The 27,491-nt window shown below is 42.4% G+C and overlaps 1 protein-coding gene across 4 annotated transcripts in view; it reads right to left on the bottom strand.

Moving 5' to 3' along the window:
- Positions 1 to 833: 833 nt before the first annotated feature.
- Positions 834 to 27,491, bottom strand: part of LOC144818740 (uncharacterized) — a 175,994-nt gene continuing 149,336 nt past the window's right edge. For all 4 annotated transcript variants that reach the window (XM_078676443.1, XM_078676442.1, XM_078676441.1 and 1 more), the window contains one exon: positions 834 to 5,880. In XM_078676443.1, coding sequence (XP_078532569.1) covers positions 5,273 to 5,880 — 608 coding nt within the window. In that variant the 3' untranslated portion in view covers positions 834 to 5,272. The remainder of the gene's footprint in view (positions 5,881 to 27,491) is intronic.

Genomic DNA, 27,491 nt, shown 5'->3' with positions numbered 1-27,491 from the left:
CCTGCACCGCTACTGCCTCTGTCACAACCTTAAATTCCCCGGGTGTGTGAACTACTCCTCCTTGTCCCACCATCCCAGCTTTCTCCGCAGCGGCCCTAGCACCCCAACGAGGTCTCTAGCTCTGTGTGACCCAGGCTTCATTGTGCTTGGTTGCTTTTTCCTGCCCTGTTCCTTTTCCTACAAACTTCATTTTGGATTTGGATTGCAGCGGCGACACCCTCGGCTGACCTTCTCGCAAGTCGGGCCATCTGTGGCACCAGCATCTGCTCCTGGGTGCCGGGCATCATTAGGTCTTAGTTCTTGGCATCCATGAGCACCAACAAGGCCTCAACTACTACCCTTGCCCTTTTTTGCTTCATCGCAGCTTTGCCACACCTTTATTACACTGGATGCTTACCTCAACCCAGCAGCACTAACTTCAACATATTTACTTTAGCCTCGACTAACTGCCCAAGTAACAAATTGATAAATGAACTAGCTACAAACTCCCAGGTATACCCACCAGCACATACCTTAGAAGAAAAGAGAACCCTTGACCTAAACCCTACACAAAAACCCCTAACCTTGCCCCCAACCAGACCACCTGCCAATCTGTGACCTCCCTAGTCCCTGGCCTATATCACTCACTCAAAAAGTCCATGGGAGATCTCCTACCGTCATCTCCACCCATGTCCCCCTTGTTACACAGCAATGGGAGGAGATGACCGTAAGATTATGTGGTTCCATTCTGACTTGTAGGGCCAGAAGGTACCAATAACTGACAATGAATACAAATATTTCCCATAAGGCACATTTCTCATGTAAATGTGTGCCTTCTGTATTAGACCAGAAAATTATGTCATCCACATGAATGAAAATAATTTATTTAAAGAGAGAACACAAACAATATTAATATAATTTTGGAATGTGGTAACACAAGATACTCAAACAAACCATAATTAATGCAACAAGCTTTTTTTCTACTTTTCTACTTCTCGTCTTCTTTTATATGGATGAGATTATATAAACCCCTCTTGTCTAGCTTGGTTTAAACTCTGTTTATTACGGCTTAGTTGTCATTACAAGTTTGCAATTCTCCACCATTGTTTGGATTGAAAGAAAGCAGAGAAGCCACTGGCGATGTCGAATGAAGAACTTCCTACTCCATAAATTAATGCAGGGCAGGATGTAACACTGGCACATTGTACAAAATCACTTTGCCAGTTGTATGGGCAATGATTATTTATGTTTCTCCTTTTACCTTGATAAAAACATATACAAATCACCTAAGAGATATGGATGATTCAGAATGAGAAGAGGAGTTGCTATACCCACAGGAGCTAGCCCTCAGGGCAGGACCTAAATTAATACAGTTAAAGATCCTACACTTTTTATACTACATACAAACTAGGCTGATAAAATAGGAAAACTGGTGCCGGACTTCTGTGTCAGTGGATACAATCAAACAGGTGATTCTCTGTAAATGCCTTGACTCTGCCCACAGACATGGGGATTTTGGCAGCGGTTGGGCCAATTGCTGAATGGTATGACCAGAAATAAACATATATTAATTATCAATTTGGAATCATAGATAGGACCTCTGTCTAGCCGGCTAATCCCTTGCCAAGACATAACAAACCGCTGGATAATTTGGGACTGATGACTGCAGGCGGTGATATTGCCAGGGTGATGGGCGTTTCTGGGTCTCCAAGTCTGTCAGAATGTTGTTCCAATAAGGGTTGGTGTATGCAGGCTGAAAGATACATAAATGCACAAGGGGAGGTGATACCCTAAGAAATGTGAAAAAAATGAATCCATGAATGATTTATATAAATGTGCCACAGAGTATGCGATATTAATGTGTCCCCAGTATCCCCGGAACAGAATGCTTATGGGGAGCAATATGAAATATTGAGTGGGATTCTTCCCTACTCTTCTCCCCACCCACGACAGGGGACAAGCTAGGATAATTAACCACTTTCAATTTCTCTTTGCTAAGGACTGAACAATCTGAACAAATCTAGAGGTGGAAAATGTCTCTGAAGGAAACGTGTGCATGTTGATGAATTATGTGCATTTTTTGGCGTTAAAAAGGTTAAGAGTATCAAAAAGAAATGTGAAAAAAAAAATTAAAAAAAATTTCAAAAGCAAATTCCTGGAGATTTTCAGAAACATCTATGCGAATTGCCCATATCTAAATAATGATTGATATGCCGGTACAAAATTAAACGCTTCACCGGTTTACCACAAAACCTTTTCCTACCCGGACAAAAAAAAAGGAAGGCAAAATGATACCACATAATGCAAACAGTAACTGAGATGTGAGTCGCCAAATAAAAACAATCGTAGAAGCCAAACTGGGAAGCATGATTCTAATGAAAGATATGCATTCTGAGTGATCATTCAGAAAAACGAAGTGAAAGGACATAGTACGGGCCTGGAATGAACCTCAAGTAGGTGCAGATCCATTCAATGCCCTTACAATTTCAATACTAGCATCCTGGACAATCAGCATCTGCAATTTGTAGGCATATTTGATTTCCATACAATTACTATAAGCTCCTGAATCATTTAAGATAATTGTGTTATGACTTTCTGATTACATTATTGCATTTAATGTGAGCCACTATGTATTGTGTTAGCCCAGAGTCGAATATTTTGCACTCAACAATTGATTCCAAGCACCATCTACAGCACTCACTATGTTCAGAAAAACATGCATTTGATTCAACATATTTCTTTACTTGTCTCTAATAAATTCTTAAACGAAAGTATGACTCCAACACAACGTTGTGATATCTATCTTGCTGTGCACCACTACTCTATTCCCTGTCGCTTGGAGCATGACGGTTCATTTCATGCAGCCTGCGGGGCCTCACATTTTATACAATGGAAAGCAAGGGGGCATTTGAAGCTAGCTTTAGCAATTTTTTTTTATTCCCATTGTTGAAATTTCCTTCTGCTAGTTGGTTTTAGATAAACTCCTCCTTCCTGTGTTTTTGTCAGGAAAGGCAGATTAATGTTTGCACAACGAAAGAAAAGAGGGAAAATGTTGCAAGAGCAATGCAGCAGTTTTAAGGCTTGAAAAGTCACTTTAAATTTCAGCTCTACCATAAGCAGGGTCTTATTCTCTCACAATTCTCTGTTTCATTGTCCAGGATCAGGATGCGTCCGATTGTGTTCCTAATGGGCAACCAAAGGCAGATACCCAGGCCTCTCCTTAGTTCCTGGCCTGTATCAGGGATGGCCTTTGCAACTATGTGGGTCTCTTAGTGTCCCTCATAGTCCAGAACAAGCTTAGACCCCAAGACCCTAGTTCCTCTTTAGCATTTGAACAGGATGAGAACTTTGAGACTGTGGCAGTCTATTAGTTTTTTTTAATAACACAATTTTATTGGCATTGAAATGACAAAAAGCAACACCAAGCTACAAAAGCATAAGATTTAGGAATGCGTTAGGACATTTGACATCTTGCCACAATGTGATCATAAACAAGTTTGACATATGCACACTGCATCTCAGGCCTCTTTGTGTCTTTGATAGTCCCTCGATGGCAGATCACTTTCATTGTCAGGGAAGGAGAATGTTTGATTGTGCACTTGTGAAGAATCACGACGGAGCTAAACTTTTTCACTTCACCATAAAAGGCTGAGGGATGGGAAGGCTCTCATTATTGCAGGCTATAAAATTATGTTTTTTTAATGAATTATGAAATGTCAGCAGCCCTAACCGGTACGTTCACACCAGTGTGTTTGCATCTTCATCAGAAACCACACTCATGGGACACCTAGAGTGATCACAGCATCCTGTGGCAGAGGAGGAGTAGCAAGTATTGCCCTGCATCCAGATATGCAATAATTTGAAGAAGTAGAAACCCCATTGGTGTGGAATCCACTTATGACACTAATGAATTGCTTACCCCATCCGAAGAGAGAGGTGTCAAATCAGAGGCGCAGAAAGCCTGGGACAGGAATTATAGTGGAAGCTTCTAAGGCAGGCTCAGAGACATGGGAGATGATAAGATGTGGCTTCCTACAGGATCCAGAATGCTCTAACTAACAGAGAGCAAAAAATAAACAACTAGCACTAGGAGTCATCCACTGATCATCACCAAGTGGATCAGTGTTCCAGTGGGTTGGTTATGCTATAGACTCTAGAGCATTACTGACTGTCTTACTTGCCATTAGCATCTGGTGCTGCGAAAAAGTGAATTTTTATCTTTTGTGCACAGAAACCAAGAACACTCCATCTACAAGATTTTCACCAGTACAACCAATACGAGCAAACATCTTTACACTAAAGACACACAAATCTACAGATTTCCAAGGCAAGAAATTCTCTTCTGCATAAATTCGTACTATCTTACTGGACCCACGTACTGGTGGCCTTAGGCAGCTGTGCAAGACAAGGATCTGAAGTCCAATCATATACACAGAACTTATATATATAGTTTAATTTTTTTGTAACAAAATTCCCTCTTAGGCCTCATGTTGTTTGAGGTTATGGAAAAATTATCACAACTTATTAATATTGAGCATCTCAACTATGAGTGTCATATTTAGGTAGACCTAGAAGGCTTTGTGGATGGACCATTTTACACAATCTGGTTTATTCTAGTTAATTACTTAAAAATATGCTTGCTGTGAGTGTTTCTCCTCCTATTTTACTTTAGGTGCAGCTGTAGAGATTTGGAATCAATACTTTCACAGACAATAAGCAAATCTGGGTTTGATTATAACATTTTTAAGTGAATACACCAGGACACAATTCATTCATGGTCTCAACTACAGTAGTGGTTAATAATATTATTGGCATAGTCAGATTTGTTTGGGCTTTCCCAATTTGTTGTTAAACCGGTCTTACCTGTTTTATGTACACAACTGCAGTTTAAGCAAAGATCTACTTTTTATGACATTGTGTGTCTTCTTGTCAAGATATGATGACAAGAAGGACTTTAATATGGAATCCTTTTAGGTTAAGATAATGCTCTGTATTGCAAGTTGAAGAACACCAGTTCATTCAGACTTCAAATGAGTGTGCCCAGTTGCCAGCACTGTACCCTTGGTCTGAGACTGTTGAAGTAAAGACACCAAACAAAAACCTAGAACAGGCATGTTGTCATTATTAATCGGTTTGACAATGTTGCAAACCTTCTTAAACAATCCGCAGAGCTATTGTGGTGTTCGGATTTATTTTCTGGTGTTAATTACTGTAACACAGCATTTTTATGTGCATCAAATTAATATTATTTTATTCCCATGGGTTGCTTTATATGATATTAAGGTGATACTTGTTAGTTGGGGTTTGTTCTAGAATACACGGCATGCCTTCTCTGGTGACTTCTGAGGTGCCCCTTCTGACTGAATCTTTTCCCACAGTCGAGACAATGATACGGTCTTTCTCCTGAATGTGATCTCTGGTGTCTGATAAGATCGCCATTCTGAATGAAGCTTTTGTCACATTCAGTACATTGAAAAGGCCTCTCTCCCGTGTGTGTTCTTTGGTGCCTAGTGACACTTGTTTTTGCACTGAAACTTTTCATGCATTGAGTACATGAATATCGTGTCCTATTTTGCTGAGTTTCAGTACGATATGTGAGCTTTAAATAATCTGGATGACTCTCATATGTATTATAGTTGTTTGGAATGTCTTCTGCAGGGTTTCTCTGATGTGAAATGGAGAGTGAGCTGCTGTTGAAATGTGCTTCTTGTTGAGCAATTTGGTCCCCTTCCAGTTCCGGTATATTTCCAGTCCACAACTGACTTTTACAGTTTGTTTCATTCTGAGAACTATGCACCATTTTCATTTTGCCTTTTCTTGATGGAACTTTCCTTGGTGCGATTTCTTCAGTGCCTTTTCCAAAATATCTACGTTTCCTTTCTCTTTCCATGCTTTCATTATCTGTTAAAAAAGGAAATATTAAAGCATTAGCTTTTTAAATGTGGAGGCATAGAAATATACTGTTTTCATATAGAAAGGCTTTGTTAGCCGAAACGTGTCTGACATTGCACTTTTTGTGATCTGCCGTGCGAACAAAATTTGAACAGACTATGAGGAGTGCCATTCCATTTTTATATATGACGGAACAGTTGCCAGGTTAATACGCCCGGGCGCGGAGTTTTAAGAGCAACCCCGGCGATTGGGCTGCACGTCACTTTAACGCAGATATATATATATATATATATATATATATGTATATCCATACTAATATTATAAAGAGAGAGCCCAAACCTTTGAGGCGGGTAATCTCAGTAAACACAGCACCAATCACAACACCCAATACAGTGTTGGAAAGGGCGGTTACAGCAGAAGGACATAGGCTATGCAGACGGCCACCATATACATTTAAAAGGTAAAAGAACCGTGCCAGCAAAGTAGTCCCTTGTGGGCGTGTCTGTGTTCTGCTGTGTCTGTGTTCTGCTGTGGCCGTGTGCTGGGGGCGTGACAAACGCTGGGGGCGTGTGGTACGTTCCGCCCTTCATGCCATGAGAGTCGTAATTGCGCCGCATCAAGGGGCACGCTGGGGCCGTGACAAACGATGTGGGCGTGTGTCCACGCTGTGGGCGTGTGTCCGCCCTTCATGCCATGTGAAGCGCCAATTACGCAATTGTGCCGCATCAAGGGGCACGCTAGGGGCGTGACAAACGCTGGGGGCGTGTGCTACGTTCCGCACTTCATGCCATCTGGGTCGTACATTAATCAGACCGTCTGCTGTGGCTGTGTGCTGGGGGCGTCACAAAGGCGTTCACCTCGAAGCGTGGTAAGTAACCATTCGCAAGACTCCCTTGGGGGACTGCCCGTTGTCTCACACATACTGGGGGTGCCGAATGCAGTGTGTGCCTTGGCCTGGGTGCATCTGAAAGGGCCGAACGCAGTGTGTGGCTTGGCCTGGGTGCGTCTAAAAAGCACTCGGGCCGAAGAGCGTCGGTGTGGGTCATAAAAAAATATGAACAGCGGGAAACAATCATTCAAGACTCACACAATTCTAATTGTTAGATGGTCGCCGCTGGCCCTCAAGCGGGGGCACACGCGACTGAGCGTGCCTGCGGGGACAATTACTGCAGCCTCTCATGCGCGCTGTTACTGAACTATCACATTAAACCAAATTACACGCGCCTGCTAACATCAGCCAGGGTTTTAGTCGGGCTCAGGCGGCGGATCACTACACTAATTACATGCGCCTGCTAACATGAACCAGGGCTGCAGCTGGGCCTCAAGCGGGGGGACACGCGCCTGCTAACATCAACCAGGGCTGCAGCTGGGCCTCAAGCGGGGGAACACACGAATGACCGTATCCGAATACACACATTACACACATTCTATTTCATACCCGGACAACGTCGGGAAGGGCTGCTAGTATATATATATATATATTCACTGAAAAAACCATAGGTTATAGACTATATATAGCTAGGAATTAGCATTTACAAAACCTTGAAAATTCACTGAAAAAACCATAGGTTATAGACCATATATCGTTAGGAATTAGCATTTACAAAACCTTATTTTACTCACACAAAACCATTGAAATTCCATATATAGTTAGTTGCACTAACTATATATCGCGCACCCGCAATCCACTGCTGATGATGTCACATATTACATCATTCATGACATGGTCAGTGACATCACTGATGACATCACTGATGACATCTCAAATGACATCACTGATGACATCATCCAGTGACTGTGTGTTTCTGTAAAGTTTAAATATGTTTTACATATTGAAGAATGAGTAGATGTATAAGTGTCTGGATGAAGCATTTAGTAGGTGGGTGACTGACTGTATGAGTGAGTGATTAAATGCGTCTCACTGAGTGCATGGGTTAGTGACTAAACTGTCTTAATTTGTGCATTATTATGTCTGTTGTTCTGTAAACTGCTGCATGTGTTGATCAGTAGCTATATGAGTAACTATATGGGTTATTAATTGATTGTCCAAGTATTTGTATGGGAGACTGAGTGTATGTGTGGCTGGCTGGGAGATGTGTGACTCTGTGCAGATCAATGTGTACTTGTATCAATGATTGTATAAGAGAGTAAGTATGTGTTAGTATATGTTTGAAAATGTAAGGTACTCTATGTTTAACTGTATAGATTAGAAAATGGAAGTGTGATTGATTCTTTACAGGACTGAGTAGGTGTGTGAGTAACTCCATGGATGAGTGGCAGAGTGTGAGTGTCTGTATAGGTGTATGAGTGCATATGATAGTGTTGTAAAGATGAGTGATTGTATGTATGAATGATTGTATGGGTGAATGAGTGAATGTGTGTGTAGACGTAGGAATCAGTGAGTGCGTATGTAGTAACTAGTATTGGTGTGTCAATGGTTTCAAAAATTATACTCTGTATTTAACACTGGGTGTAACAGAGGTTATATTAAAGTGTGAGGAGATGCATTGTATTGTCACATTAATGATATCATCATTGATGTGACCATTGATGTCAAATGAGATATCATCAGTGATGTCATCAGTGATGTCATTTGAGATGTCATCAGTGATGCCATCAGTGATGTCACTGACCATGTCATGAATGATGTAATATGTGACATCATCAGCAGTGGATTGCGGGTGCGCGATATATAGTTAGTGCAACTAACTATATATGGAATTTCAATGGTTTTGTGTGAGTAAAATAAGGTTTTGTAAATGCTAATTCCTAACGATATATGGTCTATAACCTATGGTTTTTTCAGTGAATTTTCAAGGTTTTGTAAATGCTAATTCCTAACTATATATAGTCTATAACCTATGGTTTTTTCAGTGAATTTCAATGGTTTTTTAATAGCAAATATCATAAGCTGTCGAATGTCAAGTACGTGGTAAGTAAAAACATTTTCGTGTTTATGCACACTGATCTGCTTTGAATGCTGCCCCCCACCCCTCATTTCTATTAGGAGTACTCTCTCTTTGCAGATAGTGAAGGGTAGTTAACGCAGGCCTTTGCCCCCGTTGTAATCCGTCGTGCCTGCTTCTCTCTCCATTTGATTGATTGTTCTCTTTGGTTCATTCTCTATTTACAAACAAGCACAGAGTCGCAATACTCTGTTTAGTCTTTGCAGATAGCGAAAAATCGTGTAAAAAAACAAAAGGAATCGAGCAAAATCAGTAGGCCACTAATGGGATCTCTTTTTGACCTCGCTAAAATAGAAACATTAAGAACAACCTGTTGAAAATAGCAATGTGTATGTACATAAGCGGCGTCCATTTGTGTTCACAGTACCCCTTGTTGATTGTTTGAATCGAACATTGAATTGTTCGAAGTTGGTTCTCTTAAGGATCTTCTCTGCCTGCAAACGAGGAAGAATAGGAATATTCTCTCTCCCTTTGCAGATAGTGAAGGGTAGGTAACGCAAACCTTTAACACGTCGTGCCTATTTCGTTCCTCATTGATTGATTGTTTGCCCAAACATTGACTGTTTGGGAATTGGTTCTTTTTGGAGGTATTCCCTGTTTGCAAATATACGTAGGAAAATCTTTGCAACTAGTGAAAGGGTAGGTAATGCGGACCTTTCTCCCCCGTTGTAATCTGTCATGCCTATCTACTCCCCACTGATTGATGCACCTGTTTCACCCGGACCATTTACTAGAGATACGTCATCTGGCCCGACCAGAGAGCACCCCTACTGAAAAGGACATATGCAATAATAACGAAGTGATCACTGTATCCTGTTAACAGAAACTTTAGCATGAAACAACCTGGAATGAAAAGAATAGGAAAACGAAAATCAGTAGGACACTGATGAACTTTTTATTAAATAACAAACAAAGAAACGATAACAATACGTAATGATAAAACCTATTATTGTCCTAGAAACAAGAAACGTTAGACGTAAGCCTGTAATAAGAAACCTGAAAACATCGCCCCTCACTGCCCCAAAACCTGTCTGTCCCACCGCCTGCCACGGCCAAATAACGGCAAACTGGGAAAGATAGAAGTCAGCAGACATCCGCCCCATTCTAGAAACTTCCAAAGGGCAACAGGTTTTCGGCTACGCCCAGCCGGAAGCAACACATATAAGGCGGGTCCTGCTGCCACGCCTCGGCCAGGAGATCATCACGTAGGGTGTAGCCGGAGGAGAGGCCGAGGCCAGCGGGACCCGGCCAGGGGGATTGACAACGCTGGAGAGTTGCAGGGGGGGGAATGTCCATGTCCTCGACCCTCCCCTCTCTCTCCCAGTCCGGCCGCGGTGGCCCTTGACAGTTGCAGGTAGTCCCGCCACATTCTCTACCGGTCCGGCCACCAACGATGGGATCCGGCTGCAGCCGATAAACCAAGGAACCCGTTCATGGGGCCAGAGCAAGGGGCGTCCGGCCGACATCCACCGGAAGCCCGGCCCGAAGACGGACGGGACATTTCTTCTTTCTTCAATAATGGCTTTGACAACACTGGGGGGGGATGTCTTGCACATGCCTCCGACCCCCCCCCCCCTCGTCCTCATCGCCTGGTCCGGCCATAACAAATCTCAAGCGAGACGCCGTGGGGTGAACTGGGAGGGAGAGACGGTGCGAACAGGCCTCTCCCGCCTCCCCAGTGGAGGCTTTCCACCTGCACCCTCAGCGCTCCAGGCGCCCGGAAAAGGGTTCTTCCACTGTGGCGATGCTGCAACGTCTCGCCCGGCAGGGTGGAGCCCGTCCGCTCATTTGACCCCGCGATCGCCAGTAGCTACCGAACTCTCAAAATGGCGGTCGACCTGGCAAGAGCGGGCCCAGCATAAAGAAATGGCCCGGTCACTGGTTGACTCCACCACCGTAGTCCTCCACGACCTTGAAGATTCTAGAGGAGCCGCGGGAGTCTCCGACCCCCGCAGACACCCCCGATGGGGAATGACTGCCATGATCACCCGTGGAGTGACGAAACTGTATCCGCGGGACGTCGGCGCTCCCATGCTGGCGCCAGCCTCACTTTGAATGACTAGAATCCTGCAGACCTCAGTTCCGGTGAAAGCACACTGTGACCCGGTAGGAAAAATTGTTGCACCCCCTCCCCTTTTTGACTGATAGTTCAAACCACCGATCCTTTCCTTTGCCCTTTTACCAGAACTTTGGACTGCCTCCCCCTCTTTTACATTTTCTAGAGAAAACAAAACATTAACCACTACATTAGCATAGCAGTTGACACCAGAACTGTTTTCAAATTGAAAACCAACAACATCTTCAACAGAATCCTTTTTGTTTCTGCTGTGACCCTGCTACAGCACAGGCATTGTCCCCAGCAGTAATTCTGCAATGCCGGTAAGAATAGCTGTGGTGCCTACTGGACTCACTCACCCCCGCGGCGCCCCACGCCGTTATTTGCTGGGCGGCAACTTACTAGACATCACCTTCGTGACATCCAGATTTCAGCGCTTTCTGCTGCCTTGGAACTATTCGCACAACAGACCGCTACTGACAATCCACCCCCCGGGACGCCCCACGCCGGATACCCAAATCAGTGCGGCACCCAGGCAACATCTTCTGAATTTTCATAATTTGAAAGAACTAGTAACATGTCCTCATCAGGAATTTCCTCATGAAAAGTCTGCAATGATGATTCTTGTAACTCTATGGTCTCCAAACATTCGATAAATTTGCCATCAAGAGATTGATCAAAAAAATCATTCAAATCATCTCCTCCTTGTGAGAATATTTCGTTATTGGTGCTGTCAATTTCAATAAATGTATTGGATAATTCAAAAGAAATTGCCACGGTCTCTTCGTTGTTTAAATGTTTTTACTGTTTTTGTTTTGTTGTATATATTTATAAGTTATTAAAGTTTTATAATCCTACTACTTTGTTGGAGTGCTATATATTTTTAATGTGACACATAAATGTAAAAACTTTGATGTACAAAGAGTCATCCCTGGAATCTTCCGCTTCAGGCTCGGTCCCCTCCCCAATCACAATACAGGATGGTTTTCAGATAGTAGGAACACGTGTGGTGTGACGGATCTCATCGGGTGTGGGCCTTGATCTACTATAACTCCTTTGAAGAGGGGTGATTCTTTACAGCTGGGGCCATAAACTACATCTGCAGGGCTAGCTGATAGCCTGGACAATCGGACACAGAGGAAGAGGAGTGTCAGAGGGTGCGGTAGTGAATAGGGCGAAAGGGAGGTGTCGGACGGGCACAGAGTGTGATTCTCAGGGAAGAGCAGCGCAGATGGGGGGAGGTTTATTGCCCATGCATAAGACAGAGAGCGGGGGTGACCAGTGCCTGGGGAAGATGCTTGCGAGGGTGGGGACCCATGCTACGAATCGACAGCGTGCAGAGAGTGGGTCTGGTCAAGGCATCTAAAATGGCTGCCGTGCACGACAAAAGTGTGGCATTTCAAAAAAGGCAAGATGGCGCAAACAATGTTTTTCAACACTTCCTCATTTCCTTCGAATCGAACGTTAACAGACGTTGGTGTATATTACCAAAGTTAAGCGATATTTATCGCTAACGATGCTTACCAACGAATTTTTTACCGCTAAGCATCGTCAGAAATTATCGAAGATAAACCTTGCTATTATCAAGGTTTATCGCAAATGCGATAAAAAACGGCCGCAATGCATGAATATCTTTAAAAAGTCAGCGATATTCATGCATTACCGAGCTAATGCTCTTAGCCATGTTATCCACCTCCCATTGGATAACATGGCTAAGAACTGCTCAGGGCAGGTGTTAGTTTTTGGAGATATTCGCGCTTAGCGCAAATATCTCCAAAAGTTGGTAATAGGAGATATATATCTTGCATGTTGTAATGCAAGCTATTGTGGTATATGGAACTCATACCATAATCTCTCAGGAAAGCAGAAACTGATCCTTTTGGGACCGCCTGAGAAGGCCTAGGGGGTGAGGGGTACTCTACTTTGCCCCCTTTTCACGTTCCGAACTATTTTATTTTACTCTCTTCTGTAATTACACAAAATAGCAGCGATAAGATGCATCAGAGACACACAGTGAGAGAAAGGAGGCCGGAGATGAAGAAGAGATGTCAAATACACATTGGAGATAATATAGTGGTAGAAGGGAAGTAAATATGAGTAAACTTACCATGTAACATAAAAATGTTGCACTCTATACTATAAGTCTCATTTTATACTACAATCACTTCGCTACAACCTCATAAATTAAAAATAAAAATGAATAATGTCTCAAACAATTTTTGATTTCTAAATATAAATTTATTCTTCTGAATTTTCTAAATTTGAAAGAACTAGTAACATGTCCTCATCAGGAATTTCCTCTTCAATCATCTCATCTGGAATCTCCTCATTAAAAGTCTGCAATGATGATTCTTGTAACTCTATGGTCTCCAAACATTCGATAAATTCGCAATCAACAGATTGATCAAAAAAATCATTCATGTCATCTCCTCCTTGTGACAATATTTCATTATTGGTGCTGTCAATTTCAATCAATGTAGTGGATAATTCAAAAGAAATTGCCACGGTCTCTTCATTGTGAGCCATTTTATTTTGAAATTGCTTGCTGTAAATTGCAGAAAAAAATAATCACTTTCATTTATCGTTTTTAGTAATACATAATATAAAACTAACTTTATCAAGTATTTAGTATAACAGAAGGACTGCAAATAAATAACAGAAAACATTTTTCAAATTATCTTCAAGTGTACAACATAGTTCCCCTTACAAATTAACAACTCACCTTTTTAAAAGTAGGAGAAGTGTTAGTACTGTGTAAATTAAACACCAAAAATTGACCACCAAAAATTCCTCACAAATGTACCTCAGACAGTAGTATCACAAAATGGCTGTGGTTTCCTCTCATTTGAGATATATACATAACCAATTAACTTTCATCACACACAAATACAAAACCAAAGTAACATTTTAATTGGTTCTAAATTTCAACACTTTCAAATGTGTTTTCCCCATGCAATTTTCCATAGGACATTTACATACATCTACAGCCTGAATGGCTGAACGGAATTACACCAAACTTGGCAAAATGGTACATCAAACCTAAGAGGTCAGGGAGGATCTACTATGCCCCCTTATGGTCATTTGCCCCTTCGCTTTGGCCTCCTCTTGTCTCTCGATCCTACCGAGAGACAAGATGGCGGCCGCTACGGACTGTTTGGAATGTTTACAGACGCCGGAGAACCAATCAGCTTCGCAAAGCTCCGTAACGCGAAAAGTACGCGAAGCGGAGCGCTGTTACAGATATATATCTTTTTTTGAACGTTAATTTCTCAAAATCCACTGGAGCACATATATTGAGACCTAGCAAAGGCACATCGAGCTACCAGTCCCTAATATTTTGCCAAGTTTCGTGCAAATCCATTCAGCCGTTCGATTATTATTATAATTTTTTTTTGCCCCGCAGGGCCCTTTTAAAACCTCCACATCAAACCTAGGGGGTCAGCGAGGATCTACTATGCCCCCTTATGGTCATTTGCCCCTTCGCTTTGGCCTCCTCTTGTCTCTCGATCCTACCGAGAGACAAGATGGCGGCCGCTACGGACTGTTTGGAATGTTCACAGACGCCGGAGAACCAATCAGCTTCGCTTCACAAAGCTCCGTACCGCGAAAAGTCCGCGAACCGGAGCGCTGCCCGGTCCGCTGTTACAGATATATATCTTTTTTTGAACGTTAATTTCTCAAAATCCACTGAAGCACATATATTGAGACCTAGCAAAGGCACATCGGGCTACCAGTCCCTACAATTTTGCCAAGTTTTGTGGAAATCCATTCAGCCGTTCGGGCTAAAAGTGAGGCCAACCGCCCTATGGAAAACTCAATGTTAAAAACACGTTTTGGGACCCCCCTTTTTTCTCGGCCCCCCCTTGACGAACCCCCCCCAAATTTCCAGGGGCTGCTCAGAAACAAAATGTTCCATTTTCCAGAAAATTTCAGCCAATTCCGTCCACAAACGCCAAAGTTATTAGACATAGAATTTTCAAAAATCCCATAGAGAAAAAATCCTAACTATATATACCTACTGGCGACCGCCAGTAGGTAATATATATATATATATATATATATCCAACCAAAGAATTGCCTGCAGTGAGGGAGCCCACACAAGTATTTTCCTTCAGCAAACATCTTTAATGAAGGACAGCGTGAGAAGCAGCATGGTACCTTCGCACAAATCAAATGTCCAGCCCGACGCGTTTCGTGCCTGACAGCACTTCCTCATGGGCTCTGGGCTCAGGTAAGGACTCCGGCAGTTTGTAACAGCACCTGTTAAATCTCTTGACACCCCGCCCGGATGGGCGTAGCCACCCGCGTGGCCTCCTGGTAGTCGTAGTGCCGTTAGTCTTACTCATGTGAGTTGTCGTGCCTTCCTGATAATTAAAAACTGTATTAATCCAAGTGGATTGCGATGAGCACTTCAGCAGCTTCTAACGCCCACTTGCACCGTCATTAGCTGGTACTTGTTCCTTAAGCTGCCGCGGCATGTGTGGGCTCCCTCACTGCAGGCAACTCTTTGGTTGGATGTATTGCGGCACCGCCTGAGCCGCGAGGAGAGCCCTGCTTCATTTTTGTGAAGACCCGCTGTAGCGCCACTTTAAATCTACGCATAATAATGATTTGAGTTGTCTATCGTATTTCGTCATTGATGCAGTTGCCCCCCCCAAAACGCGGGGGAGATAGAGAAAAAATCTTGAGAAGGAAGGAGACACAATATATTGTTGAGCTGGACAGCAAATACCCAAATGGGCTTAATACTACAGAAGATTTACACCATTTTCTGTAGCATATAAACTTGTAAATTTACAATGCATCTGTAGTGGACCCATTTCTCTGATTATCTTATTCAACTTATGTTTCTACCAATAGGGATTTCCTGTATTAACATCAGGTGAATTTGGTGGAGGATTGCATGGCGATCTAGTGCATCACTGGAAAGCGGGTTGGATAGCAAAACAACCATAGGAAAAATCAAGCTGAATTAATTCACCCGAAAACATGGTAAATCAGACCGCACTTTGTAAATATTGTCAATATATGTAATTCTTTTGTAATATAGTAATTTTCACTAATTTCTCATGTATCTATACACTCCAAAAACTTAAGAATTTTTCTTTTGTGTTAAGCGAATTGTTAACCGGGTTTGAAATTTAGCACAAGGTGTTAACTATTAATTCTATGGTATTAATGTATCCTCAGGCAGATTGCTTAAAGAGGATTTGTGTTTTTAAATCACGATAATTTTTTGAGCATTGGTCATATATGGTCTATACGCTAGTAATCATTTTATTAAACAAAATTCATGCATTGGTACAATAGGATTCTTCATTTCATAGGGGGCTATTGTATAGTGTTATACCAACAAATAGGAAAATGTGGTTGGTTACAAGAAAAAGGAACAGGGAAATATAACATCAATTCTGTCAGTAATATAATGCATTTTAAGCAGTAATAAGTTCATTATTGATTTAGATAGTTTGTTTCACTGTGTATCATAGATGAAATATCATGTAAATAGTGTAAATTGGTGTATATATATATATTTATTTTGTATATATTATCACAAACTTTCTACGTAAATAGATTATATTTTCTTGTAATTTACAAATTAGTCCCAATGTTTAACTGTTATATATTTGAACAGTTTTGATGTGATTTAGCATTCAAGCAGAAATATTATTGTACCAATATTATTTGTAATGAATTGACAAGGTGTTTTGTAAAGTATTTTCTTTATGTTCACCATATGACCATGTGATACTCTTGAGAGGTGGAGCATCACTTTAAAAAAAAGTAAAAAAAAGTATATATTAAGTCAGCTGACCGGGTGTACGGTGTGTGAACAAGAGCACTTGTTGCTCGAAACGCGTCGCCCCTTGAGAGGTCAACAATAAAATCTACCTTGCCGACAAAAAAAAAAAAAAAAAGGTGTGAACAAGAGCACTTGTTGCTCGAAACGCGTCGCCCGTTGAGAGGTCAACAATAAAATCTACCTTGCCGACAGCCTGGGGTCCGTGTCTTCATTTCACCGTTTCACGGAGATGGTGAAGATCGTTGATGTATATATATATATATATATATATATATATATATACACATACATACACACATACACCTTCTCTTGCCACGTCTCCACAATACAAGGCACTTGGTGTTGAGTACTAATATATACAGAGATTCATGTCTCTTTACCTGCAGTTCCCGATCTCCTGCCCTTATGTTACTGTGGACAGAATCTATTACATAATAGTTCAACAATTTATCGTTACTATTATTCACTTCTTGGAAGTGTCTAGCTAGTAGGTATGTTTTATCTTTATTCTTTATGGCTCTGTAGTACCCTTTGTGTACCTACAGGGTGGTGCGCCATACATATGACAGTCCACATGGACATGTTAGCATATAAACTACAAAATCACCTTTACAGAGAAAAGGGCCTCCAATCTTATCCAGCTTTGTGTCAAATGGGCAAAATAAATCATTTTTATTGTTTTTCATAATTGAAGGCATGGACATTTCACTAACATGTCTTTCATGGATTTGGTGCTTCTAAAAGAAACCTCTGGTTTCCTTGGGAATAACTTCCCTAATGCTTGGTCACTTCTTACCAAAGGCCAGTATTTTTGCATTATCCTTCTGATATTTCCTTCCTCTTTTAAGAACCTTGTGAATAATCTGAACTCTGAAATTTGTTTGTAGTTGTTTCTATTGCCTCTAAATAAAACTGTTTCCCTTCTCTTCTGGTTGGCCTTTTATCTTGCTTGTGCAATCAATTCTGTTGAATACCGTCTTTCTCTAAATCATTTATCCAATCTGGTTTGTTTCGGTTCACTGCAATTTCTCACTACTCTCAAATTCTCCCCATATGGTATGCTATTTATTAAGTTTTTGGGGTGAAAACTATTGGCATGTAATACCGTATTACCTCCAGTTGGTTTCCTGTACATTTTGGCTTCCAATCTATTATTTTATACATACATAGTTATATCCAAAAAATTACCCTGTCACGCACAGTTTTGTCATCAATTATGTCATTTCAGATGCTGCAGTGATGTTATCAACGATGTCATAGAATATGTCATGAGTGACATAATATAAGAGATAATTATCAGTGCATGGCGAGACCGTGAGTTATAGTTACTTTAGGGCACGAGTTATAGTTACTTGAGATAACTATAACTGGTGAATTTAATTGGTATTTCTAATTTAAAACTGTATGTTTTAACTGACATTTTCATCTTACTAGAAAGTCCCTTTAACCGTTGTTTTCTTTCATTGAATTTCTATGTTTAATTAATGTAAAATAACATGTCCACCCCCATGTGTGGGTTGGGAGCAGGGCCTGGACTGTGGCAAGGTCCTGTACCCAACTACCACAGGTGCCCAAACCCCCTCAGATGCCCACCTTCCCACTTGTATTTACAGTTACTTGAGGTAACTATAACTGGTGAAATTCAGTAGACTGTTTGTTTAAAACAGTACATTTTAACCGAAAATGTAACCTAACTATATCATCCCTCTAACCTTTGGTTTATTCAGTGAATTGTTATGTAAAGTAAGATTATGACCTGGAAAAAAGCATGTATTAGGCCAATTTTGAAAAAGCCTACCCTGTACCCTACTGAGGCTAAAAATTAGCGACCTATTTAATGCCTGCCAATAGCAGCCAAAATCCTTGGAAATCAGTCAACAGGGAGTTAACTCAATACCTTGACTCCAACTATCTGCTGGACACAAGTCAGCATGGATTTCGGTCATGTCACTCTGCTGAGACTGCTCTGATTATGGCTATGGAGGAGATCCGCAGACAGGTCAATGGGGGAGGCAGAGCTGACCTTATCCTCTTAGACCTTTCAGCAGAATTCAACACCGTAAATCATACGGTGTTAGTGCGGCGGCTGAAGGATATGGGAAATGAGAACACAGCTCTAGCCCTTCTCTCTTCTTTTCTAACCGGTAGGGACCAAAACATATACTGGGAAAATCTACAATCTGACACATTTCACCTTCCATGCGGAGTGCCGCAGGGATCTGCCTTGTCACCGACTCTATTTAATATTTATGTTACTCCACTGGCCAGAATCATCAGACAGCATAGCTTTATTTTGGTCTCAAATGTGGATGATTCGCAGCTTATCAGTTCCGTATCCAAGCAGCCTGAGACCACTGCCATCAGCTTTCATGCCTGCTTGATGGAAATAATGAGCTGGATGAGCCAAAACTTTCTTAAGAGCAACACTGATAAAAAGGAGGTAGTGGAGTTCGGTAATGGATAAGCCCTGTGGAATCAAAGCTGGTGGCCGACTGAGGCCGGTGAATGTCTTCGTCCAACAGCTAAGGCCAAGAATCTAGGAGTGATCTTTAATGATCAGCTTAACTTCGCAGCTCAGATCTATCGTCTAACCTCCACCTGTTTTTTCTTACTGAGGACCTTACAGAAGATGTTCCCATTTATTCCTCAGGGACTTAGGAAATTGGTGATAGTAGTCCTTATTTTTTCAAAAATAGACTACTGCAACGCACTCTTAATGGGTATTAACAAGGCACAGAGGACGAAACTGCAATCATTGCAAAACGCGGCGGCACGATTGCTACTAAACATTCCAAAGGGCATCCCACCTCAGCTGGTATTAGATCGCTACATTGGCTACCTATCCAGCAACGAGAAGCATTTAAGGCCCTCTGTTTGGTGCATAAGGCACTATATGGAGGAGTATCCGGGGATATCCAAAAAATGTTTTCATGGTACACTCCCACCAGAAATCTTTGATCCACAAATGCGGGCCTCATTCATATCCCCAAAATTCGCAGAGCCAGATGGGGAGGTAGGAGTCTGTCACACTGTGCAGCTAGACTGTGGAATCAGTTGCCCATCTCGATGAGACTACAACCCAACAGGCTGCTTTTTTGAAAACTGCTGAAATCCTGGTTATTCCCCATGAACTAAGTCACCGCTGTCAACGGTACAGTCCCTCGTCACACTCCTTAGCGCCAAGATGCTGAAGCATCCAAGCGCTTTATAAAATGTTATCTTATTACAATTCCTAACTATAACGTCACTTTAACCTTTGTTTTTTTCAGTGAAAGTAATATATCTATCGCTATTTTGTGATGTGGGGTTAGTTCCTGTTAGATCTGGGGGTCTCTAGTTGGCAATGGTATTCACCTTTGTCCAAATAGGGACCCTTACTTATAAGTCAGGATAAGGGGATTACACTGCTTAATAACCCCTGCTCAGCCCTTTGGTAGCTTGGCACGAGCAGACAGGCTTATCTCAGAGGCAGTGTGTTAAGCATTTGTGAATATACACCGTAATACAGTGATAACACTACAGATGGACACAACACAGGATTTATAAAAAAATAAGTATTCTTTATATAGACTTAAACACAAGACCACAAACGACAAAAATCCACAATACTACACTTAAGATTGCTTAAAAGATGATTAAAGTTACTTAGTTCAAATGTGTTGGTAAATGCGACAAAGTTCTCAACAAAGTACCTGGATGCGTAATGCAAAGTGAACAAAAGGCTCGCAAAAGGGGAGATGCGTCGGTTCTGTGACCCGGGGGAACGGTTGCGCAGAGTAGGGGACTCGTCGTGAGTCTTACAGGTGTGGAGGTGATGCGTAGATTCTCGGCCTGCGGCCCGTTGCGGTGCGCAAGATGGCGCCTTGGTGCGATGTGACGATCCGGTTGCGATGCGAGAAGATGGCGCCCTTGATGCAGGCGATGACGATGCGCTGACGCCCTGGCAGCCTTGCGATGACTCTGTACTTTGGAGCCACGACAGCCATGCGACACGCTTCACTGGTGATGCAATGGCGACTCTCTCTATGGCGTCACGCTTCTCCGGTGATGCGACAGTAGGCAGCTTCGATGAACACACGCTTCCAGGGAGATGTGACAAAGGCTCGCTTCTCCGGCGTTGCGATGATTTCAGCTGCGGTGGCAAAACGCTTCTTCTCGATGCATCGTGCTTCCAGCTCCCAGCGGCCGCAAGTGACTGGAGTCAGAATACCCAGCAAGGAAATTCAGGAGGGTGCTGGAGGTGAAGTCTTTTGCCCCTGAGACTTTAGCAGGAGGCAAGCACAGTTCAAGCCCTTGAAGAATATTCTGTATATGAAAGTCCTTATAAAGTTCCTTCTCCTTTCCCTTGGCAATGAAGCAACCACTGCAGGCCAACCCAGCAAACAGCACACTGGCAGAGGGGCAGTACAACTCCTGCAGCTTCCTTGGTTCTTCTCCTTGGCAGATAGGTTTCTTGTCCAGAAGTGATCTAATCCCTTGGGATTAGGGTCCCAATATTTATACCCCAAAATCCTTTGTTCTATGAAGGCAGAGGCTCTGCCTAGTCCAAACCAGTTCCTGAGCACCTTGTTTACATGGCTCTCTTCTTCCTTTCACTGTGCAGGGCAGAGACATCAGCTGCCCCACAGGAGGTGGAGCCAGCACAGGGGAGGGAAGATACAGCTCTGGAGCACTCTGTCGACATGATTCCTTCTCTCCGTTCACGGTGCAGGGCAGAGACATCAGACAAGCCATAGGGGGTGGAGCCGGCATTGTAGGGGGCAGGTCCAGCCCAATTCAGGTCCCAGGTGCAACTCCTTCCTCCCATCTAGATGCAGATCTCTCTATTCACCACTGGGCTGCCCCTGCCTGTCACCTGGAATCCCCCAGCCCTGTCACTCACAAACCCAGACCAGGAATACACAACCCAGCAGAGGCAGGCTCAAATGGCTAGGCAAGCAAATACCTACTTTCTAAAAGTGGTATTTGCAAACACAGAATATTAAAATAAATTTTACTAAAAGAGGTATTTGATTATTCTGAGTTCAGGCATACTAAATTCGAATTTCTACCGTGTTCCCTGAGTCAGTTAGGATTATAAGCATGTAATAATCTAGCTGCTCATTCTGGCCTATGGAGAACAGGTAGCCTCAATAGTGAAAAACGAAAATGGCTGTAATTCACTATTAGAACATGCTATACGCATCAGAGCATATTCTACCTTATACTTACAATGCACCCTGCCCTTGGGCCTACCATAGGGGTGTCTAACATGAAGCAAAGGGAAGGTTTAGGGACTGGCAAGTGGGTGCACTTGGCCAAGTCGACATGGCAGTGGTAGACTGCACACAGGCCTTGCAATGGCAGGCCTGAGACACACTTTACAAGCTGCTTCTGTGGGTGGCACAACCAGTGCTGCAAGCCCACCAGCAGCATTTGATTTACAAGCCCTGGGCACACATGGTGCACTGTACTAGGGTCTAACAGATAAATCAAATAACCCAATCATGGAGAAACCAATTAGTACACCAATTTAACACAGGGAGCACTTGCACTGTGGCACTGATTAGCAGTGGCACAGTGCCCAAAGCATAAATCCAGCAAAAACATATCAAAACAGATGAGGCAATCCGTCAAAACGGAAGGGAGACTCAAGCCAATGATGCCAGGTCTAACAGTTACCCAAACCAGGCTGTGCGCGGATTCGGTTTGGGCGCAGAAACTCCCTGCTGTTGCGTACAGCTGACTATGCCAGGGAGCAAATATGAATTGTGCCATTTAAAGTAGGGCCGGACCTACTGCCTTTGTCAAAGGGTCAGAACACCAAAATATAAAAAGAAGCTGGCCGATTGGCTTTATCGAAGAGTCTCCACATCAGCATATATAAAGCAGACCTACTGGTTTTGTCAAAAAGTTACCAATAACTATAATTAAATGCTTATTTTATAAATTCACAGATTGGAATGTTTAATAATAGGGACTGTCACAAAATATTTTAATTAAAGCATTTTTTTAAAAGAAACATTTAAAATGTCTTCAAGTCTTTTTTTAACATATTTCAGCCCACAAAGTGCAGCCATAGAACCAACCACAAGGGGCCCACGGCCTCCATTTGAAGAGCATAGCTCCAGCTTGGAGGGCTTTAAAAAATATGGTAAGCTTTCCTGGGTTCATGGATTCAATTACTCAGTAGACTTACTGAGTTTATTTTTATGTTGCTCGGGACTGTTGCCCTCCCTGTAGCCCTCCACAATATTAAAAAAAATTGTTGGATGGTGCCCCTGCCTCTTCTAGGGGTACCAATAGGATCAAAGTACTTAACTAAAAAGCCTTTGCAGGGCATTATAGTGTGGCTTCTTGGTTGCAGCAGTGAATAATATATTAGCGGCTCCTGATGCTCACTTATTATTCTTTTTAAATATTTTTTGGTGTCCTAGTGCCCACCTAGGGCACCCACAACATGTCAAATATTGGGCGCCACTAGGGAGATCCCCAGGGTTCCCTTGGCGCTTGCCAGTTCCACGGTAGCACCCATACTGGGTGCCGGAGGGAGTTGCCGATTATGTTACAGTCTGTACCTTGATCGTCACCAGGGACACCCACACCATGGCAAGTCTCCACCTCCTGCTTCCCAGTGAGCATCCATTGTGGGTGCCGGCAGGAGCAAACCATATAACTTTTACTGCGGGTGTCCTCTAAAGGCAACCACACCTTTTTTTTATAGTTGTTGGGCTGCGTAAGAGGGGAGAGACCCAAGGCCCCCACTGCTCCAGTCTGCTCCTCAGCCAGCACCTATCCTGGGTGCGGCGGGAGTCAGCTCTGTTACCTCTGCAGCAGTCCGAAGGAAGCAGGTTTTGTCTATGTTACTGCAGGCTGTGACAAAGTACTGTTCTCTGCCTGGCGAGTGCAGGTAGGGAATTCAATTTCTATTCCCTTCCTGCACTCTCCCAGGCTGGGAACCTAACCGTGTCCCGGGGGATGGCGTCTCTGGCACACTGTATGCCATCCAGCTATGAGGGATGTGGTTCCCATGGCCATAGTATGGGGGAAGGTGGGTGCATGCCCCCTCCCCCATAAAAGACAATTGGCCCTAAGGATGAGAGACTCAGGACCTAAAAAGGGCTTGGGGAGGTGGACAGCGTGCCCCCCAACCAATAAAAAAAGCAATCAAGTTGGTGGATGGGGTTACCAATGCCTAAAAATGGCTAGGGGAGGAAGGCCACAATTACCCTCCCCATTTACAGGAAAGTGTCCCCAGGGCATGGATTCGTCAGGGTCTAAAAATGTATTTAAAAAATCTAATGCACCGTCCGAACGTGCCCTGGCTCACCCTGGGAGGTTTAAAATTTTAAAAAGGGTGGGAGCTTGCCTTTTTTTTCTTCCAGGAACACTGATCCTCCGCAGACTTGCGCTACTAATAAAAAATAGAAATTTGGCCCTGGGGCCCCTCTTCCAGGCATCGGAGGGCAGAGTATTCCTACCCTGTCTCCTTATATGTTTTTTATTCTTTTAGTAGATCAGGGGACTGAGTCCCTGAGTTCTAAAATAGCTGCTACTACATATTTGTTGATGTGATGGCAGCCAATCAGATCGCAACTTTAGCCCTGTGGGATCTGCGGATCCTCTGCGGCGTGATATATACATACAATTTGAACCTTAATTTCTCAAAAACTACCCAATGGATTTACACCAGATCACAAAAAGAGCACTTTCTGTACCAAGTGCTTGCTTTCTGTCACACTTGGTATAATTCCATCCATATGTTTTCGCAGTATCGCTGTTCAATTTTCCTTTGGAAAATAACATGGAGAATATGCGTCTTGTGACCACCCCCCTTTTTCTCGGCAACCCTTTGAGGGATCACCTAAAAGTTTACAGGAAGAACCTGAGGTGGATGAGACTTTTTTGGGGACGTTTTGTGGTTCGTCAAACTGTGCCAAAGTTATTAGCAAAGCCTATGGAAACGTGGTGCTAACTATAACTACCCAGTGGCGACCGTCATTGGATAAAATATGCATATACACAAATACACACACACACACAGACACACGCATTACATATATATAAATATTTATATATATTCGCTTAAAAAAACAAAAGGTTACAGAGACGTTATAGTTAGGAAATAGAATTTGAAAAACCTTAGAAATTCACTTAAAAAAACAAAGGTTACAGGGACTTTATAGATAGGCTCCAATTTCATTCATAAAAACACAGTGAAATTGAGCAGTTATAGTTACCTGAGCTATAACTACAATGTATGCCCCCGCAATGCACTGCTTATGACCTCACATATTACATCACTCATGACATGGTCAGAGATATCACTGATAACATCCCTGCCGGAATCGGCACTGCTTTTACAGAGAGGGAGCTGTTAACAGTCAGCACCTTGTCTGTAAAAGCAATTATGCTCTGCTTTCAGCAAGTGAGAGCATTCTTAATGCTCTCACTTGCTGAAGCCGAGCACAGTTTGCTATGGCTTGGTTGGAGCGGTAAAGTTCCCTATAAGCCATGGCAAACAGCTATGTCCTGCGGGTGGGCACCCCAGGACATAGCAAGAGCCGGCCCTGCGGGGTGGCGGTCCCTGGGGCTGCGGGGGACCATGCACCCACCCCCTACTTTAAATGTCAAGATTTTCCTTGGGGAGGTGGCGGTCCTCAGGGCTGACGGGGTATCACACAGGCCCCCGGTGCTCATTTCACTTTAGACTCAGGAAGGTGACGGTCTCCCCACATTAATGTCATATTTAGCCATGGGGAAGTGGCAGTCCCCCAGGCTTTGAAGGGGGCCGCGTATTAACCCGCATTGATTCAACATGTACCCTCTGAAGGTAGCAGAGCAGGCAACCCCACATAAAATATAAACAATGCCACAGGAGGTAGCGGTTCCTGGGACTTTATGAGCCATAGGAGGGGGACCCTTGTGACCCCCTCCTTAATATATTGTACATGCCCCTGGGACCTGGCCCACCTGGGGGCTCAAGATTCCAGAAGCTCTGGAGACTGTGCTCTGTTTTTTCGGTGAAATCCGCATATCCCGCGCAACTCAGGCCGACAATTTTTTTTACATGCTTTTTTGTCCCTGTGGGGCCTCCCCCAAGACGGCTAGGGGGTCAGGCTGTTTCTACCCTGCCCCCTTTTCAATTTGTAATCAATGTTACTAAATGAAATAAACAATTAGCCACTGCTTAGCAATTGATTTTTTTAAACCAGCAATATCTGAACTGAAAGGTTTGTTCTTATGAGCAATCATGAAAAAAGTGAGGCACCTCTTATATTAGATTTAAAGACATCCTGTCAAACTATCATGGAAGTGTTCTCCCCAAGATTAAGAGCAAAGTAATGTTCAATAGCATTTAGTACTTTATTTCATTAAAATGTATTTTCCACCTGGGACGGGAAATGGGTAAAAGAATGGGGAATCATCCAATTTTTTTAATTTTTTTTTTTTAAACCTTTATTTTTCAACAAAGAATAATAACACAGTTCCCCCAAAAAATGGCATCGGTAGAAAGAAAATACACGTGTACACAGTTCGTTGATGGAATCATCTAATTTTAAGGATTAGGATATTGTGGCATGTTTAGAAATATCAATGTTTTCTATTTTGGGTTTAGAAATCGAATTACATAAATTGAGGACAGTAAATAGTAAACTCTTGAGTCTGAAATGGGAGTGCTGGAGAAAAAAATGCAAATTAATTTTAAGTAGGAAGGTGAAGTCTCCAATGATCAACAATTTTTGTGTTTTTTAAAAACCAATTTGAATGAAGAATAGGACTTTTGAAACTTAAATTTAGTGGAGGAAAGACTATCGAGAAAAGGGTCTTTTATAAAGTTCAAATCTCCACCAACTATACGAGAAATGATACCCTGGCAAATAATTTCAGAAGGGATGTTCCACCAAAAGGTTGGCCCATACCATTAACTGAAGGTAGTAAGAATGTATCAAGTTTAACCTCAGCATGTATAAATCTTATACTAGTGTGACAGTTTTCCTCTACTATTTGGGACTGAATTGGTCTAGAAAAGCGAACAGCAACACCATTTGTCTCCCAACAGCTGGAGAAAAACACAATTGCCAACCCAGCCTTTAACCATTGAAGAAAAAATGTCATTAATTTGAGTCTCTTTAGTGCTGAAAACTAATATAAAATATTCAAACAAAAAAATAATTAATTTGAGTCTCTTGAACCAAACAAACACTGTACTTATGTCTAGCTAGGTAGTCACTTATTTTTCCCCTTAACCGTATCATTTATAGACCATTTTAAACTGATATAAAAAACAGAATCCACAATCAACCATAAGGATAATGCTCATAACGTCATTGGGGTTAACCAGTTGACGTTATGAGCAATAGTGCTAAACAAAAGTAGCTCACAAAAGGCTCTAGGACACACAACACACATGAAAGACAAATCACATGTAGAGAAACATCCAGCAAAATGGTAAGACTCAGTGACACAAACTAGAATGGATTAACAGCACTATAAACTCCAGGCTATTATATTATTATAATCTTACAAAAGATGGTAATATAGAAAACAAAGAAACAGATTTATAAAAATTTCAGAGGTCTTCAGATTCATGTTCTTCAATGGATATTGGATGGTGTAGATCTAGCAAGGCATTTAAATTCAGCAAAGTTGAAGGATGTAGACATAGCAACCTTCCAAATCCTCATTGTAGAAGAATTAAATAGGCCATGTTTATATTTGTTGTCTTTAAATTGAAGTCAGAGAGTTTCCTAGGCAAAAACTTAATGAATCTAAAACTTATCAACATAGCTGTCAAAAATTGTATCTCTCTAGC

Source organism: Lissotriton helveticus, chromosome 2_1 (genome assembly GCF_964261635.1).
Source record: "Lissotriton helveticus chromosome 2_1, aLisHel1.1, whole genome shotgun sequence".
NCBI lineage: Eukaryota > Metazoa > Chordata > Amphibia > Caudata > Salamandridae > Lissotriton > Lissotriton helveticus.
The sequence above is the reverse complement of the archived record's forward strand: the minus strand, read 5'-3'. Positions and strand labels throughout refer to the sequence as shown.